We start from the raw sequence: 19377 nt of genomic DNA, 5'->3' as shown, positions 1-19377 counted from the left end.
GCTCAAGCTGGGACTCTCAGACTTCTAGGTCCCTGCTCCATGGCAGGGGACTCTTCAGGCTTCCCCCCACTCCAAGGGCTCCTAGGTGGTCTGCAACTCCCTAGGGGCAGCCCAGAGCATCTCCCAGAGTTGGGGCAACCAGATGCTGAACTTTGTTTGGAATAATTGAAGTGCAACATTTTGGGTTTTTCACAAGACATCGTCCAGGAATTTCTGTTCCTCAGGAAACATAGACATTTCTAGTATCAGAGGGGTAGCCGTGTTTGTCTGGATCTGTAAAAGCAGCAAAGAATCCTGTGGCACCTTATAGACTAACAGACGTTTTGCAGCATGAGCTTTCGTGGGTGAATACCCACTTCGTCGGATGCAAGTCTGCAAAACGTCTGTTAGTCTATAAGGTGCCACAGGATTTTTTTGCTGCTTTTATAGACATTTCTAGTTTTCGTTCTAATTTGGAACAAAAGCCTTTTTGAAGTGTAGAATTTCCCATGGAATAGAAATTCTGAGTTCTGACCAGCTCCAATCAACATTCCCTTTACCTCAGCCCTCTCTGGGGCACACATTGCAGACAACCTGCCCCCTTTAACAGGGAACCACAATCCCTTATTTCCCCAATTCCCCACAAACACCCCCCCCACAATTCTGGGCACATGTCCTATTGCTCCCCTCCCATTGGTCTACATGCGACTGAAGCGCCCCACTGGCAGGGTGGAGCAACTGGGCATCTGGAGATAGAAATACTTGCACACTGATTCTCAGCTCTTACTGTCACCCTGCTCTGCGGGTGAAGGATGCTCTGCACTGATCAGAGCCTTGCCTCACCTTTAATGCTCATACAGCCTACTGCTGTGGCTACCACAGCAAAATGGTTTTGCTTACACTCTGGTGACATTTTGCTCCAAGTTCAGTCATTCCCTCTTCCATGGGAGGTTATAACCTGCAGTTACTGTCAGTCGCATGTCTCTGATTGCTGGGGCATTGCTCCAGTTCTGCTGCTGCACATGTATCTTCGCTTCGAGCCCATCTGCATGGAGGCATGACTCACTCCTCCTAAAGCCTTGCCATTCAATTTTGGCAATGCGAAAGCCCCCGGAGTAGGGAGAAACAGCCTTCTTCACACTGAGATCCTTCTCGAGCCCTTCTCCCAGCCCCCAGCACAGGATGGGGACTAGGCCAATGTCAGGATGTGACCAGAGTGCTCTGTGCTACTAGTACTCTCTGCTTCCCAAGGCCTGCAAGCAGGTCACAGGAAGTAGAGTGGTAGCTACAGCAGACCTGAGGCTGCTCTAAGTTACACTGGGAGTCAGGCAGGGACTGCGGAATATGGTGTCTAAAAGTCTCCCTGTGACTGTAAGAGCCTCCCTCTGCCAGAAGGCAAGGGGCTTCCTGGTGTCTAGCAGTAAGCTGCAACTGGCCTGACCTGCTCAGTGTACCCCAACTCACTATTGCTATAACCTGTCTCTAAAATACCATACATCATAGGCTGCAATTCCCACCGTCTCTCACAGATGAAAGGATGCCAGCAAGTCTCTAAAAGGTGTCATGTAACATGTCATTGGAAAACTAAAGCAGGCAGGTCATTGGGGAGTTGATAAACGGGTTCTTTCCAGACAAAGAAATAGGGATCCAGCTTGTATGTGCCTCCCATGGAAATTGAGCAAGGTGGGACAAAAGACAAAGGAAAGCACATGTTCATTTCAGGTAAACAAAGCCAAAGAAGAGCAAGTGAAAGAAAGGCATCACTTAACGCACTCAGTGGGGGATGGGGACTGCACCCCCAAGAAGCCTGCCTGCCTCTGGAAGCAGGGTCAATGAACTTGGAGAAAGAGACTTCGCAAAGGTTTATTGGGCTCTACCGAGAGAGGCAGAGAACCCCTACATTATCCTCCACCTGAGGAGACCAGGAAAACCAGCACCTTGCACTCTGGGGAGCCTAACAGCTACTCAGCCATGGCTGGAAAGGGAAGACTGGTGAGGAAACCACCTGGAACAAAGACTGTAGCTTGTTACGCTGGGGCTGAGCCATTAGAAAGTGTATTTTTACTTCTGTTTGTAACCCTTTCAATCCTTATCCCTTGTACTTGAACTCACTTAAATCCACTCTCCTTTTAATTGAATAAATGTTTGACTTCTTACCAAAGACAAGTCCGTGCTTTGATTGAACTGAAGTGACTGTCATGACTCATGATAACAAGCTGCTGTTTCTGTCTCATTAAAGGAGCAGCAAACCTAATTACTTTCAGGAGAGGCCTGGACACTGCAGGGAGACTGGCTGGGGGAAATCTGAGAGTGTTGGAGTCACTCTGCAAACAGGAACTGGGCAGAGGCAGTGTGACCTGTATGCATGTACACTGGCTGTTGGTATCTGGGCTGCAGCATAGCATTTAAGTCGTGCCATCTTTACTTCTGTGCTGCTGCTGGTGGTGTGGCTCTGTCTTCAGAGCTGGGATCCCGGCCAGCAGCTGCCGCTCTCCATCTCTGAAGGCACCACAACCAGCAGCGCAGAAGTAAGGGTAGCAGTACTGCAACCCCCCCACTACAATAACTTTGCTTGCCCCCCCACAACTCCTTTATGGGTCAGGACCCCTAAAATTACAGAACTGTGAAATTTCAGATTTAAATAGCTGAAATCATTACATTTACAATTTTTAAAATCTTATGGCCATGAAATTGACCAAAATGGACCGTGAATTTTGTTGGGTCCTAGCTATTGTGGTGGCAAAGGCCCTCTGACTATATTGGGCCCATTTGGACAGACTCTGACACCTGCACCCCCACTGAATCACCAACCCCAAGAACTCAAAAATCATGAGTTTGTCTTAAAAATCAGAAGATTTCTAAACAATATTGACTATTGGTTTTCCTTTGCCTTCTGGTCTCTGAGCATTTTGCCTCCATTCAGGTCACATTTTCCAGGTTTTCTTTACAGCCACAAAGGCTAGAAACGTACCTACTTTAGCAACATAGGAACTGCCTGACTAATCCATCTCATTCAGTATCCTGTCTCTGACAGAGACCAACCACCTGCTGCTACAGAGGAAGGTGTAAGGACCCTGGAGTAGGCAGATGTGAGATAATCTGCCCCATGGAGCTCTCATTTTGATCCCTAATAGTAAGAGATTGGGTTAAACTCTGAAGCATGAGATTTAATTTTCCTTCCAAAACTTGTTGACATTAATTATGGTAACTCTTGATATTCCTGTTGTCCATACAAATGTTCACTTCTTTTTTAATCATGTTAAATTTTGGCCTCAGTGACTTCCTGTGGCAGCGAGTTCCACAGTTTAATCACATGTGTGACAAAGTCTGTCCTTTTAGTGGTTTTTAATTTTCCAGCCTTCATTTTCATTATTGTCCCCTTGGTCTGGTTTTGTGACACAGGCAAATTTCCCAACCTGCTGTATCTAGACCAGTGAGTATTTTATATACTTTTATCATGTACCCTTTGATTCATTGCCTTTCTAAGGTAACAATCCAAATCTTTTCAGCCTCTCTTCAACTGAGAGTTTTTGAGACACTTGATCTTAATTTTGCAAGCATCTTATGGACACAGGTGACCGATACTGCATGCAATATGCAAATGAGGCCACCCTATATAGAGGCATTCTAATATTCTGCATATTACTCACCATCCCATCCCATATGCATCCTAATATCTTATTAGCTTTTTAATCTTTTTGGTTTAGACGATTTTAAGTGAAAACAAATTATTGAATAAATGTAAAATGCATAACTAAGGTAGGGGCATGAAGCCTTGGCTAATGAGGATTGTGAAACACACCGAAATCCTAACAGTTAGTGGCACAGCAGACACTAAAACTCATGGTCTCTTTCCCCAGAGCTCCTGGGAAGGGAAAGGAGGAAGAAAAGATGACTGTCTCTCAAAAATACATGGCATTTTACAAGTTCTATGGTAAATGAAAGACCTGGAGAGGAGTGAGCATCCTGTGACACCAGGCAGCCCTGTAAAGACACAGAGAGCAGTTTCTCCCTTCTTGCTATGTTATTTACAAAGGCGTTACATTCAAGAATAAATGGAACAGACGAGTATTGATCTCCAGATCAGAAGTGCAGCAGAACAGCAGAAGGCATAATGTTTCCTCTTAAAAAAGAGGAGGGGAAAAAAGGCAAAAGAAGGCAACAGGGTCTTCTTAAATGTCAGATAAAATAAGCTGCAGGAAGATATATCTGTCTTCTCCAATATTGAGTTTAACCCCGAGAAAACAGCCTGTACATCGAAGAAGATGCAAAAGACACTTACTGAAGATAAGGTCTATAAAAGGTGAAATTCAAGCCATCATTAAAAATCTTTGAAGTGTCATAGAAGAATTAGCTGCCTGAGTCACCAGACCACTAGCTGGCTGGAATAAGCACCATCACAGGCATGGATGAAAGGTTGGAAAAGAAAAAAATTATTGACCAAAAAAAGCTGCAAAAGACAAAACAACGTGTTGCTGAGAGAACAAAAAAGAAAGGAGCAGAAAACTCCTCTGTGCAGACTTATAGAGCCCGTAATGTTGGTTCCTCCCATTCTGCACCAACAGTCTTCCCTAAAGGCTACAAGCCTGATCCTACTCCCATTGAAATCACTGATTTTACCATTGACTTTTATGGGGTCTGGATCAGACCCTTTGGGCCTGATCTAACAAATATTTAAGCATATACATAACTTTAAGCATATAAGTAGTGTCACTGACATCATCAATGCATATATTTTAAGGCCCAAAGGGACCATCACATAGGCCAAATAAATCCATCCAGTGATTCCTACATCAAGCCCATATCTGGTAGTTGAGCTAGAGTACCATATATTTTTTAGAAGGAGACAATGAATCTTTATTCAAAGACTCCAAGGGATGGAGAATACACCACATCCCTAGTGAAGTTGTTCCAATGGTTAATTGCCTTAATGGTTAAAAGATTATCTCTAGCCTGAATTTATCTAGTTTCAGCTTTCAGCTGTTGGATCTTTTTCTGCCTTGGTCTGCTAGATTGAAGAGCTCTCTTCTGTCAGAAATCTTCTCCCATTGTAACTACTTACAGACAATGATCAAGTTGCCTCTGGACTTTTTGCTATGATAAATAAACCAAATAGATTGAGGTTCTTTAGTCTCTCGCTGTGAGGCTTGTCCAGATCTCAGATCTTTCTTGTGGTCCTTTTCTGAACCTTTCCAATTTTGCAACATCCTTTTTGAAGCCTGGACACCAGAACTGGATGCAGTGTCCAGAATCGGTCTCACCAGTGCTGCATATAGAGCTACTCCTGTTTGATATGCCCATATTTATAAAGCTAAGTTTCATATTAGCCCTCTTAGCCACTGCATTGCACTGGAGCTCATGGTTAGTTGGTTCTCCACCATGATCCCTGAGTCATTTTCAGAGTCGCCACTTTCCAGGACACAGTCCCTCCTCCTGTAAGTGTGACCTACGTTCCTTGTGCCTAGCTGTATGGCCTGAAATTTGGCTGTATTAAAATGCAGGTTGTTTAAATGAGCTCGCTTGACCAATCAGAAAGTTAGGAGCTATGGCTGCTTGGCCGTGAGGTGGTTGGAGCCCAGCTGAAGTGGGTGTATAGAAGGGATGGGTGGAAAGTTAGACAGACAGGTTATTTCTGGTGTTAAAAATGCTTGTTACTGGCACAGATACTGTGTGGAGAGGGAAGAGGAGCTCACAATATGGGATAGTTCATATTAATCTTAGTGGAGGCAATAAGGGACTGCACTGGCAATACGACTTTTCAGTTGTGGGAATCGTCCTGCTGAGAATGATGGTCCTCAGAACCGCAGGATTCTCACCCCCAGACTGCTTGCTTAGGCACAGAAGAAGAGAGAAATTGACAGACTGGATCCAGCCCAGTCTCCTGTCTCTAACAGGAAGGTGCATGAAACCCTGCAGGGGGCAGTTATGGGATCACCTGTCTATGGGAAAGCCTGGGTTCCTGTTACTAAACTGGTAAACAACAGATATGCTGCTTGTTTGGCTGCTTAGGAAATCTGATGTGAGAGTGAAATGTCTGGAACATTCAGGCTGTTTTGTCAGTCGCTGGTCTCTTGAATTGCTCATTTTTCTCTGAATAGTCATGGAACACATGGCCCAGCTCTCCATGCTGCAGCTGCTGGTGTACCTCCTACCTCCCTGTAACAGTGACACCCTGTACCAGCTATTGCAGTTCCTGAACAAGGTGGCACAGCATGCCCAGGATTCCACAGGTCCAGAGAGACAAAAGGTACTGGCTTCAAATGCTTGTGCACTGAGACTGTATGTATCTTATTATATGGAGATATACCTATCTCATAGAACTGGAAGGGACCTAGAAAGGTCATTGAGTCCAGTCCCCTGCCTTCACAGCAGGCCCAAGTACTGTCCCTGACAGATTTTTGCCCCAGATCCCTAAATGGCTCCCTCAAGGGCTGAGCTCACAACCCTGGGTTTAGTAGGCCAATAGCTCAAACCACTGAGTTATCGCTCTCCCACAAGTGTCCAACCTGCAGCACCCCTGCAGCACAGCTAGGGCCTGAGAAGGAGCCCTGGGACCTACAAGGAACAGACTGTGAACTGCCCTGACATCTTCTGTAGGGATGGTAACATAGGAAGGACAGTGGCAGTTGCTTGCCAGTGATCTGTGCCTCTTTACTTTTCCAGATTATGTAGCATCAGAGTACGAAGTGTTCTAAAAGGATTTCCCATGTTTTCTGAATAGTGGCTTTGTGTTGTGATGGGATCCCATATAAGCTACATCCTTCCCACATTATGCCATGGCCTCAAAAGGCATTACTCTTGTACTTCTATACCTCTGGTTTCCTGCACTGTATACTGGCTGGCAATATATGTCAAAACTGAAGGGCTCTGGTTAATTATTCTGCACCCAGCACTCTGCAGTCCTTCTTCTGCAGGAGTCCTGTTCACATTGCTCAAGGACTAGGGGGTTTGAAAACAGTCAGTTTCAGGGATAGTTCTAAATGGTTAAGCTAAACATGGAAATCTGGACTCCCCCCATACTGAAAACAACCTGAGCCATCCCAGTTCCTCGGTGTTCCTCCAGCCATACCACCTTGTGCTGTGAGCCTGTCAGATCTAGCAAGCTAAATAAGGTTGGGTTAAAAATTCCCAGAAAAACCTACACAAAGTAGCATTTGGTGTTAGTGACTAGGCAGGAGCACCCTTCCTGCTGTGTCAGCACAGAGCCACTTGACAGCACAGCACTGAGGTAGCTGCAGGAGGTGCTTTGTGCCAGATGAGATATACAACTGAAGTCCTGACCATCTGTGGTCATTTAAAGATCCCATGCAAGAATTGGGAAAGTATCCCTGGTATCCTGGCTAAATTTCCATTTAGAGGCTGTAGGCAAGATGAATTACCTGCAGCATCCTTAAATTGCCTGTGCAGCTACAATTGAGCATAATACATATTATATGACATTGTCTACTTCCTGTCCTGAAGTGTTCTATACTGTTTCTGTGTATTGTTTAACAACTGTCATGTTCCACTTCAGAGATGGCGGGTGAAGTTGTTCTTGTATATAGACTGTAGAGCAGGGGTCCCCAACGCGGTGCCCGTGGGCTCCATGGTGCCCGTGGGGGCATCTAAATGTGCCCACATCCTGGCCGGCGGTCAAGCATCCGCCGAAATGTCACCGAAATTTGGTGGCATTTTGGTGGCGACATCTCTCGATGATGCTGCTTGCCGCTGACAAGTGGCATCATCGAGAGGCGTCGCCGCCGAAATGCCACCGAAATTCGGTGGCATTTTGGCGGATGCTCGACCGCCGCCACGGTCCTTTGTCTGGTGCCCGCCAGACGAAAAGGTTGGGGACCACTGCTGTAGAGTGGCTTGGGATGGAACGGGCTATGGAAATGTTATTTGTTACTTTATTATTTGAGCTGTGAAACTGAGATCCCAGCATGTGGGACAGGTAGAAAGGTCGGACTGATGTTTACAGAAGGTGGGAGGGAGGGAGCTTTCAGACACTGCAAGCCAGCTCAAAAAATTCTCCTTGGCCTGCTTGCTGATCTAGTAGAAGCACAATGGCAGATAGAGTCTTTGCTTACAGGGTAGCAGAGAGTAGGGTGGAGAAGGAGCATCTCACTGTGCTAAGAACAAACCCTGTTCTTCTCCTGGGAAGTGGTACTCAGCAGCCTTCCTTTCGCCTCAGTCATGGGGCAAGGGAGAGCACCTGGAGCGAGTTGTGTTACTGGGTCGATATCTGAAACTAATTTTTGTGTTTGGTTGTTAGATTCCTGGAAATAAAATGACAGCCTCAAATTTGGCTACAATTTTTGGCCCCAACCTGCTGCAAAGAGAGAAGCTTCTGGAGAGAGACCCCAGTGCCCATGCCGTGGAAATCGAAAACAGCGCTTCTATCATCCTCGTGCTCCAGAGTTTAATTGAGAACTATGAAGCCTTGTTCATGGTAGGGAAGGAGGCATTTACAATGAACACATTTCCTAATCTTACCCTTCTCTTTGCAGTCTCCTGTCATGGCAGTCAGGGGCGGCTTTGGCGGACCTCCCTCAGGTGTGCCGCCCCTGATGGCAGTGGAGCGGTGCAGCGACCACAGCCTGCCTTCTTAGTAGGGAGCTTTGTAACTGGCCTCAGAGACTTGATTTGTTCATTATGTAAGCGGGAGAATGGTCCCACTATTGTGGGGAACTTTCCTAGCTTCTGCACCACCCCGGTGAAATGGGCTAGTGGATGGATCTGAGTCCTCGCTCCCACTTCCTTTACCCAGAGGTCTCCCTGCCCTTGAGGACTCCCCTTGCACTCTCCTGTCTGGCAGAATCCTCGTAACCCGACAAGGCTGGGCCCAGGATTCCTGGGGTCCTCGGCCTCCAACCCTGCTGTGGTCACCTAGGACAGGGACTAGGGTGTCCCCACTCCAAGATGCTTTCTCTGCACTGGGCACCTCCCTGACCCACTGATCATTTCATACAATTTAAAGCAAATATAAGTTATTTAATCAACAATTAATTGAAAAAAGAATAAGGAAAAATGGGAAAGATTAAAGGAAAACACATCACTCCGCTCTGTGGCAGGGAACATTACAAACAGTGTCTCTGCAATGTCAGGGCCGTTCACAGTCTGTTACTTGTAGGTCCCAGGCCTCCTTCTCAGGCCCTGGCTATGCTGCAGGGATGCTGCGGGTTGGACACTTGCTCTGGTGGTGGCCACACAGCTCCGGGCTTTGGGTGGTGGGACCCTTCTTCCCAGCATCAGCCCCCCGTCGGGTTAAGATCCCCCTCCCAGTCTGGCCTGCAAGGACCCTTGGCTGGGGGTGTCTTTCTGTGCTGGGCCCGTTGTCCAGGGTCCCTCCTCGGCTGGCCCCAGTTGCTCACCGCACCCGGCTTCAGACTGCTCCAGCTCCACTGTTCTAGCTCCGGCTCCACCTTGCCTCAGCACGGCTGCTGCAGCTCTGCCTCCAGCCCCCGGGACGCTTCTCTGGCCCCTCTGGCTATGTGGCTGCAGCCCTGCTCCCAGCACAGGGTCTGCTCTGTGGGCTGCTTCCGTGATTCTGCTCCCAGCTCTAGGGTGAACAGATCACCACACTGAAATATGTGCCATCAGCCCCGCCCATAGTCCACCCCCGTTCCTCCCAGGCTCCATCCCCACTCTGCCCCAGGTCCCGCCCCCTCCCCACGCCCTTCCTCATCCCCTGGCCTGATGCTGGCTTGCTGCATCCCTCCTCAGTCCCCCCACCCACTGCTTGCCTACCTGCCCGCTTGCTCGCCTGCCACTCACCCACCCCCACCTCTTTCCGTCCCTGCACCGCCCTCGCCCCGCCCCCATTCCACCCCCTTCCCCCAAGTCCCAGCCCCTGCCCTGCCTCTTCTCCGCCTCCTCCCCTGAGCACACCATGTCCCCACTCCTCCCTCCTCCCTCCTGGAAAGTGCTAAGTTCCACCAAACAGCTGTTAGGCGGCAGGAAGTGCTGGAGGGGGGGAGGAGCGAGGATGCGGCGCGCTGGAGGGAGAGGGGGTGAAGGAGGCGAGGAGGGGGGGACGTTGGCTGCAATTTTTTCCCATGGGTGCTCCAGCACCGGAGCACCCACAGGGTCAGCACTTCCCCTCCCACTCACTTCCTTACCTGAATATTGGGACAAACCGCATCCTGATCGTACATTGATCGGGATGCGGGACAAAGGGTTAAATATCGGGACAGTCCCGATTTTATTGGGACATCTGGTGACCCTACCCAGCTCTGACCTGTTTCCCGGGCTACTTTTCTGGCCCCTCTGGCTCGGCCCCATTCTGTCTGATCCAGGCAATTCCAACTCACATGGAGGACGGGACGCACCCTGGCCTCCTTACTCCCTGATTAGCCTGCCCGCCCTGTCAATCAGGCTGACCTGGAGCATTGGCCTCTCCCCATTCTTTAGTATTGGGAGCTAGCCAACCAAAACACCCCCACTGAATGTTAGCAAGCTCTGTGACCAGGAACTGCTCACCTCTTACCACTTTCTGAGACCAATCACCTGGATGCGGGAGAGGAGTGGCAGGACCAAGGGTTCAGCCCCATTGCACTGCCCTGCCAAGCCATGCCAGCTCCCTGGGAGAGGGATTTGCACTATCCCCATTCACAGATAGGCCAGAAGGGACCCTTATGGCCATTAGTCTGAGTTCCTGCAGGCACAGGCCAGAAAGTCATCCCAGAATTTCTCCCTGTACACACCCCCACTGCACAATTGGCCAGACCTGTTCTGGGGTTTGGTTTTTTTTTACCTTCCTCTGAAGCATCAAACATTCTCCACAGCTGCAGCTGAGACACCAGACAGGGTGGAGCAGTGCTCTGAGCTGGTACAGAGAATTCTCTTTCTAAGTGTTTGGCTGGTGTGCCTTGCTCACATGCTCAGGGTCAAACTGATGGCCAAGTTTCTATTTGGGAAGAAACTTCCCACCAGGTCAGAGAGACAGGGACCTTGTTTTTTCCCCCACTTTCCTTTGCAATATGGGGTGTAAATCACCTACTGGGATCACCTGGGTATCTCACATTTGGGTGAAATTTGATGGCCTGTGATATACAGGAGGGCAGACTAGATGATCTAATGGTCCCTTCTGGCCTTAAATTCTATGAAAACGATGAAAATCGGTGAAGATCATTTCCAGGCTCTGCAGAGTGACATGAAACAACTCTGACCAAATGTTCCACCTCAGTGAGAAAATCAGGACTGCTTTTGAAAGACAGGACAGATTCAGGCACAAAGAAAGAACTTACCGTATTTTTCCGTGTATAAGACTATACTTTTTCCTAAAATCCTTAGCCTAAAAATTGAGGGTAGTCTTATACACGGAAGTAAGCCTCCTGTTCCCTGCCCTCTGACCCCCCCCAACCCCTATCCACCCCCCCCACCCCGGAACTCCCCTGCCCTCTCTCCAACACCCCCTCCCTGCCCCCTTACCGCGCTGCCTGCATGTGGCTGGTGGCGCTACAATCCATCCGCGGCTGGAGCTGGGAGTGCGGGGCCGGGCAGTGTCCGGAGCCGGGCATCCGGGTAGGTGGGGTTGCGGCCGCCGCAGTGCCCGGACCGCACTACCGGAGCCGGGCAGCCGGGGAGCCGGGCGGCCGGGGACGCGGGGAGCCGGGCGGCTGGAGAGCCGGGGAGCCGGGCGGCTGGGGAGCCTGGCGGCTCCCCAGCCGCCCGCTCCCCGGCTCCCCAGCCGCCCGGCTCCCCGGCTCCCCGCGTCCCCGGCTGCCCGGCTCCGGTAGTGCGGTCCGGGCACTGCGGCGGCTGGGGACGCGGGGAGCCGGGCGGCTGGGGACCGGGGGAGCCGGGGACACGGGGAGCCGGGCGGCTGGGGACCGGGGGAGCCGGGGACACGGGGAGCCAGGCGGCTCCCCGGCTCCCCGCCTCCCCGGCTGCCCGGCTCCGGTAGTGCGGTCCGGGTACTGCGGCGACTGTGGACGCGGGGAGCCGGGCGGCTGGGGACCGGGAGAGCCGGGCGGCTGGGGACCGGGAGAGCCGGGGAGCCGGGCGGCAGGAGTCGCGCGGCCGGGGAGGGACACGGCAGGAGCCGGGCAGGGCTGCCGCTGGAGACCAGCCGGGCGCATGGCCCTCCTCCTTCCCTCTACCTCTACCTCCACGTCCTCTTCCTGGGCCTGAGCAGCAAAGTCGGGGGGGACAGCTGCAGTGCGGCTGGAGGGAAAAGAAAAGAAAACAAACAAACCTGGGGCATGGCCGGAGCGGCAAAGCAGGGGAGAAAAAAAAACAAAAACCTGAATTTGGGGTTAGAAAAGTGGGGGCGTCTTATACATGGGGGCGTCTTATACATGGAAAAATACGGTATGATAGACTATTTCAGGACCAAGAAAGAGCTGACCCATGAGGACAGACAGGGTCAGAGGAAACTACCTAAAGGCTCAAAGGAGATGACAACACAACTGTCATAGCAACTAGCTTCTGCACATGTGCCTGTATCACCCGCCCAGTGATGCAGGTCAATAATACATGTGGAGCTGTCGCCTGCTCTCTAGCTTACTCACACCTATTCCAAAGGCATTCCACTTCTGCATGGGGACAGGGAAAACAATTGGCATCTCCAAGATATGCAGCCCTATGTGTTTGGGTTTGTATAATAAAGTCTATTCAGAAAATATATCTCTGGGTGAAGAGGACATCAATCATACGAAGGCATTTGATTTGGTTTGGAGGGAAGCATTATGGAAAGTAGCAAAATCATATGGTGTTCCAGATAAGATAATTGCAATTATAAATGTTCGGTACAAAGAGTCCTGTAGTGCTATAAGAATTAAGAAGCTGGTTTAAGTCAAAGTTTGGTGTAAGACAAGGGGGCATGGAATCACCACTGCTTTTCATCATGTTCTTTAACTGCATGGTAAGAATGTTATATGAGTGGGAGGGTATGACATTGGAGGATCTAGAATCTTTTGCTTATCCAGATGACATTGTACAAGTGGCAGACACATTTGAATTAATGATAATACTCTTTGCTCCCTTGGAAAATTGTTGTAGTCCTTGTGGACGTACAATAAATGCCAAGAAGATGAAGTGGTTGTTCCTTGGAAAAGGGGTAATAGATAAAGTGTTGAAAGGTAGCAGTGGTGATGTTGCAGAACAAGTAGAATGCTATGTGTATTGAGGAAGCTTGGTCACTCCGCCAAGGGTTCCATCAAGGATGAAGTTAAAAGGCAATGTGCCTTAGCTACATGTGCTGAACTGATGAAATTTATGGATTGATGAAAACATTCTGTTTGGTTCCAAAGTGCTGTCAGGGTTACTCACTGGTCTGGAAGCAGCATCATTAAATAAAACAGACATCAGAAAGCTGGAGGCAGTTGAGATGAGTTCTTTGAAAGATGGCGGGTGTAAGGTGGAACAATTTAAAGACAAATGAAGAAGTTACAAGGAGAGTAGGAAGTGAAATCAAGGTACAGGATTGGCTACAATTGACAAAATTATGATGGGGAGGACACTGCAGAAGACAAACAAATGAAAGGATGACAAAGAAAATAATCCAAGCAGAACCAAGGTCAGTTCAGCTTAAAGGCCGGCCAATGACTAGATGATGAAACATGGTATGCAGGGACATGACCAGGCTAGGCAGGGGAAAGGTATCTACATAGCAAAAGTATGAGCCCACCCATCAGTTTCCTCCTCTTAAACATCAAATCAAGGGGAAAATGTAAAAAAGGTTGCATCTAATACATAAGGAAAAACCCACAACAAGCAATGAGCTGTAATAGCAACTGGAGGTAACTTGTACCTGTATCTCAGTGATCAGTATGCTCCATCCCCAGTTCCCGAGTGCACACAGTGTTTCTAATTGGGCTGCATGCTAAACACAGGCTCTGGCAGTTAGAAATAAGTCTTAGGGGACATGGCTTGTCTTTTTGCTGCTCATCAACTGCATCAAGTGTGGTTGGCTCCTGACTCCAACTCACCTTTGTTTTAACACATATGATACAATAGGAAGATGTATCAATCACCACATGAGTCCCTGAACTGTTACAGCTCAGCCATCTCCACTTGACTTTCAGCAGCCCACACTAGCTGTGCATATAAGTGAATCTGCAGTGCCACAAGGTATGTAATCTGGGGATGGCTTCATGGGCCATGGCAAAAGCAGCGATGAAGACCCCATTAATGTTGTGCTGTGGGAAAACAGTTCCAGTCTCAGCCCATTTTTAATAATTCTAGTATCATGCACTTTGTCTCGTACTCTATGTACATGTTCAGGAACCTGCTGTGATGATTCATTGAGGTCTACGTCACTAAATAGTACCCTTTTGGCCATGTTCTCATGGGCTTGTGTCAAGGTTCCTTCCCCACTCTGAACTCTAGGGTACAGATGTAGGGACCTGCATGAGAACCTCTAAGCTTAATTACCAGCTTAGATCTGGTTTTACTGCCACCACCCAAATCCTTTAAGAGTTATTTGGGAAACTCTGTCTACCTTCCCCCCAGACTATCTCCCTCCCAGTAGCCTTGAGAGACTTCTCCACCAAGTTCCTGGTGAACACAGATCCAAACCCTTGTATCTTAAAACAAGGAGAAATTAACCATTCCCTCTCCTTTCCCCCTCACCAATTCCTGGTGAGTGCAGATCCAACCCCCTTGGATCTTAAAACAAGGAAAAATCACTCAGGTTCTTAAAAAGAAGACTTTTAATTAAAGAAAGAAAGAAAGAAAGAAAGGTAAAAATCATCTCTATAAAATCGGGATGGAAAATAACTTTACAGGGTAATCAGATTCATAGAGCCCAGAGGAACCCCCTCTAGCCTTAGGTTCAAAGTTACAGCAAACAGTAAACCCTCTTAGCAAAAGGAACATTTACAAGTTGAGAAAACAAAGATAAAACTAACACACCTTGCCTGGCTGTTACTTACAAGTTTGAAATATGAGAGACTGGTTCAGAAAGATTTGGAGAGCCTGGATTGATGTCTGGTCCCTCTTAGTCCCAAGAGTGAACCACCCCCAAAACAAAGAGCACACAAACAAAAGCCTTCCCCCCACCAAGATTTGAAAGTATCTTGTCCCCTTATTGGTCCTTTGGGTCAGGTGTCAGCCAGGTTACCTGAGCTTCTTAACCCTTTACAGGTAAAAGGATTATGGTGTCTCTGGCCAGGAGGGATTTTATAGTATTGTACACAGGAGGGCTGTTCCCTTCCCTTTATAGTTATGACAGCTTGTCTCTTTGCAGGCACAGAAAGGGCACATGAGTTCAGTCTCTAGTGCAATACAGATTGGGAAGCCCAGTTATTTAAACCCCTCAAAGACTTTTATTGGCCTACCTTGATTTTATGATTTTGGGCTACTTCTATGTAATGCCATCCAACTAGAGCTGAGCAAATTGATATTTTTTTTTTGGCTCAGGAGGCCAAACCAAACAATCCTGAAAATATTTCAGTTTGGTTCAAACAAAAACTTGCATTTATTTTTGGTTTCTCTCACTGAAATGAGAAAACTGGAAAAAAATCATTTCAGTTTGAACAAAACATTTTGTTTGACTCCAAACAATTTTTTCTTCATTTTTTTGTTTTGTTTTTTACAACATAAATTAAATTTCTAAACAAAATGCCGTTTTTATATCGTAAGTCCAAACATTTAATTTCAAAATGGCTGAAATGAAATGTTTGACTTTTTTGAAAAAGTTTTCCATTTTTTTACTGCCCGAAACTATTTGCTGAATTCGATCTGAATTTATTAGCCTCCATCCAGCTCTAAATGCAAATTTCCATGACAGCAGCACCCAGGAGGAACTGTCTGGGGAAGCTAGTTTCCACAGCTCAGTCCTTCCAGTTGTGGTCAAGAGGCAGATCCCTAAGCAGAGCTCCACTGCCTCAGTGACTACCATCCTGGAGTGCGGTACAAAATAAACTGCTCCATGAGGAGGTGCGGGGGTGTTGTTGCCAGGGCCGGCTCCAGAGCCCAGCGGGGCAAGCACCCGCCTGGGGCGGCCCTTTCCCGGGGGGGCGGCAGGCTGGGCCGGCGGACCTGCCGCAGTCATGCCTGCGGGAGGTCCACCGGAGCCCCGGGAGCAGCGGACCTGCCGCAGGCATGACTGCGGAGGGGGCGCTCATCCCGCGGCTCGGCCGGACCTCCCGCAGGCATGACTGCGGCACCTCAACCGGAGCCGCCGGACCAGCGAACCGCCCGCAGCTGCGGGAGGTCCAGCCGAGCCGCGCGACCAGCGGACCCTCCGCAGTCATGCCCGCGGGAGGTCCGCTGCTCCCGCGGCTCGGGGGCGCCTCCCGGGCATGACTGCTTGGGGCGGCCAAATTTGTAGAGCCGCCCCTGGTTGTTGCAACAATAACTCCCTTCACTGCTGGTCTCACTGTCTGGCTCTCCACAAGTCCTGCAGCAACCTCCTCCGCCACCATGCTGCAGAACCACAGATACCTGGCGATGACTTTCAAAGCCCCAGCAGAAATCTCTCTGGGTGACAAGGCATGCAAGTTGAGCCATCTTCCTGGCCTTTATTTTGAGACAAAGACTGAGAAATTATACCTGTTGCTAGGGCCTTATATGAGTGTCCTATGGACTTACGGGAGTTTGACATCTTCTCCAACAATTCCACATGGGCTCCCAGAAGGCCTTATGAAATCTCCCAGAAGCCACGGCTTCAGGAAGATGTGCTGGAAAGTGCAACCACAACAGTAGAGTTAGTTTGGGCCCATGGTGCTCCGGAACCACACTGGTCAGTCCTACTAGTTCAATGATCAATTCTTTACCGTCCACCTTGCCCATTGTCTAGGAATCCCTGCAGAGTAATCTCCCAGTTTGACAATGCAGCCTTGTTCTCTGCTCAGACTCGCTAGGGAAAGTGTGAAGTAATATATTAATGTAAAGTCAGTGCATTGTGTTTGTGGGTAAACAGCACAAGTCTTTAGGCCCTGCATCAAACCCTTGTGTGTTTGGAGAGTAGTGGCTTAGTTGTTTCTGCTTGTTTTTCCTCTGAGAGGAGCAGGTGCCATATTTACGGTACCTGTCTCTGTGACTCTTGCAGGTGTCTTCAGAGGTGCAGCATGACATCCTAAGGAGGCTGTTTCAGACAGAGCCTGATGTCATTGACTATCTCTTGCGCAGGAAGTTCAACACCACTCTGTAAGTCCTTGTCAAGAAAGAATTTGAAGTGCTGCTGCTGGGGTGCCTGGGCCATTAGCTTTGCAGAAACCAAGCTTTTTGCAAAATGGCAGCAAATTCACATCAGTGACAATTTTGCAAATTATTCCTTCTGTTCTCTTCCCTGCTACCCTCACTCTCTCCCTCCTCTCCAACAACCCTTTCTGTCCCTTCCCTCTGAATTCCCAGTCTTTTGTCCCCCAGGCCCCTCCTTCTCACCAAAATATTCCCTACCCCTACTGCTTCCTGTCCCCCTCAAACAGCACGTTCCCCCTCCATCTTCCCCAGGCCATTCCCTCCTTCCTGCCCTAAAAGCTGCCCTCTTCATCCCCCCACAAAAATTCCTCCCATCTTCTGTTTGCTCCCCCTCCCAAATATTCCTCTGCTCCCAGTGTCTCTCTGAGGCAAGCACCTACAGTGCCCCCCTCACTCAGCCCTCCTGTCTCCATACCTCTCAGGGTACATCTACACTGCAATAAAACATCTGCGTCTGGCTGTGTCAGCTGACTCAGACTTGCGGAGCTCGGGCTGCGGGGCTATAAAATTGCAGTATAGATGTCTGAGCATGGGCTGGAGCCCAGGCTATGGTATCCTCTCCCTCTCCAACCCCTTCCACAAACCCATTCCAGACTACCTTCCTGGATGTTGGCTGTGCCTGTATGCATGCACCTGTTACTGTCTGCCTATGCCTACATGCGTGTGCACCTGACAGTGTCTATGTGCTCCTGTGTGAAGCATGCTTGTGCCTGTGAGTTTGGCTGTGTATGCATACGTAGACTGTGTTTGTGCATGTATCTGTGTATGTGCGGGCATCTGTGCCTCTGTGTATACGTTCATAGATTTCTAGATTCCAAGGCCAGAAGGGACCATTGTGATCATCTAGTCTGACTGCCTGGATAACATAGGCCAGAGCACTTCTCCCAAATTATTCCCAGAAAAACATCCAAACAATTTAAAAATTGCCAGTGATACAGAATCAACCATGACCATTGTTAAATTGTTCCAGTGGTTAATTTCTCTCGCCATTAAAAATATATGCTTTATTTCCAGTCTGAATTTGTCTAACTTCAACTTCCAGGCACTGGATTGTGTTTTACCTCTCTGCACTAGATTGGACAGCCCATTATTAAATATTTGTTCCCTGTGTAAATACTTATAGACTGTGATCAAGTCACTCTTCAACCTTCTCTTTGTTAAACTAAATAGATTGAACTCCTTGAGACTATTACTATAAGGTATGTTTGCTTAATCATTCTTGTGGCTTTTCTCTGACCCTTCTCCAATTTATCAACTTCCATCTTGAATTGTCAATACAAGAACTGGACACAGGATTCCAGCATCGGCCGGCCGTACCAATGCCAATTAGGAGGTAAAATAACCTCTCTGCTCCTACTTGAGATTCCCCTGTTTATGCATCCCAGGATCGTATTCGCCCTTTTGGCCACAGCGTAGCACTAGGAGCTCATGTTCAGCTGATTATGCACCATGACCCCTCAAGATCTTTTTCAGAGTCATTGCTTCCCAGGATAGAATCCACCATCATGTAGAGATGCCTACAATCTTTGTGTAGATGGATACACTTACATTTGGCTGTTTTAGAACACACATTGTTTGCTTCTGCCCATCTTACTAAGTGATCCAGATTGCTCTGTGTCAGTGACCTGCCCTCTTCATTATTTACCACCCACTCCAATCTTTGTGCTATCTGGAAATTTTATCAGTGATGATTTTATGTTGCTATCTTCCAGGGCATTAATAAAAATGTTAAATAGCGTAGGGCCAGGAACTGATCTCTGCAGGACCCCACCTGTAACACACCCGCTCGATGACGATTCCTTGTTTACAATTCATTTTGAGACCTATCAATTAGCTAGCTTTTAATCCATTTAATTTGTGTTGAGTTAATTTGATATTGTTTTAGTTTTTTAATCAAAATGTCATATGGTACCAAATCAAATGCCTTACAGAAGTCTAAGTATATTAACTATTATCTTTACCATCCAAATTTGTAATTTTCATCAAAAAAAGATGTGTTAGTTTGACAGGATCTATTTTCCATAAATCCATGTTGATTGGCATTAATTATAGTACCCTCCTTGAATTCTTTATTAATCAAGTCCCACATCAGCCGCTCCGTTATCTTGCCTGGGATCGATGTCAGGCTGACAGGCCTATAATTACCCAGCTCATCCCGTTTACCCATGCACCAGTGGCTGTGTCTGCTTGTGTCTATGTGTTGTGAGACTCATAGGCCAGTTAGCTCAGGTATTTTTAGGTTGACAGTCTGCTATCCACCCAGGGCTT

The 19377-nt window shown here is 48.2% G+C and overlaps 1 protein-coding gene across 4 annotated transcripts in view; it reads left to right on the top strand.

The window, feature by feature from the left end:
* The window catches only part of ARHGAP36 (Rho GTPase activating protein 36), a 67364-nt gene that overhangs the window by 42964 nt on the left and 5023 nt on the right, over positions 1-19377 (top strand). For all 4 annotated transcript variants that reach the window (XM_045029195.1, XM_045029196.1, XM_045029193.1 and 1 more), the window contains 3 exons: positions 6078-6226; positions 8234-8410; positions 16958-17055. In XM_045029195.1, coding sequence (XP_044885130.1) covers positions 6078-6226; positions 8234-8410; positions 16958-17055 — 424 coding nt within the window. The remainder of the gene's footprint in view (positions 1-6077; positions 6227-8233; positions 8411-16957; positions 17056-19377) is intronic.

This window comes from Mauremys mutica, chromosome 9, assembly GCF_020497125.1.
Source record: "Mauremys mutica isolate MM-2020 ecotype Southern chromosome 9, ASM2049712v1, whole genome shotgun sequence".
Classification (NCBI taxonomy): Eukaryota; Metazoa; Chordata; order Testudines; family Geoemydidae; genus Mauremys; species Mauremys mutica.
Note: the sequence above shows the minus strand (reverse complement) of the source record. Positions and strands in the feature narration are given on the sequence as shown.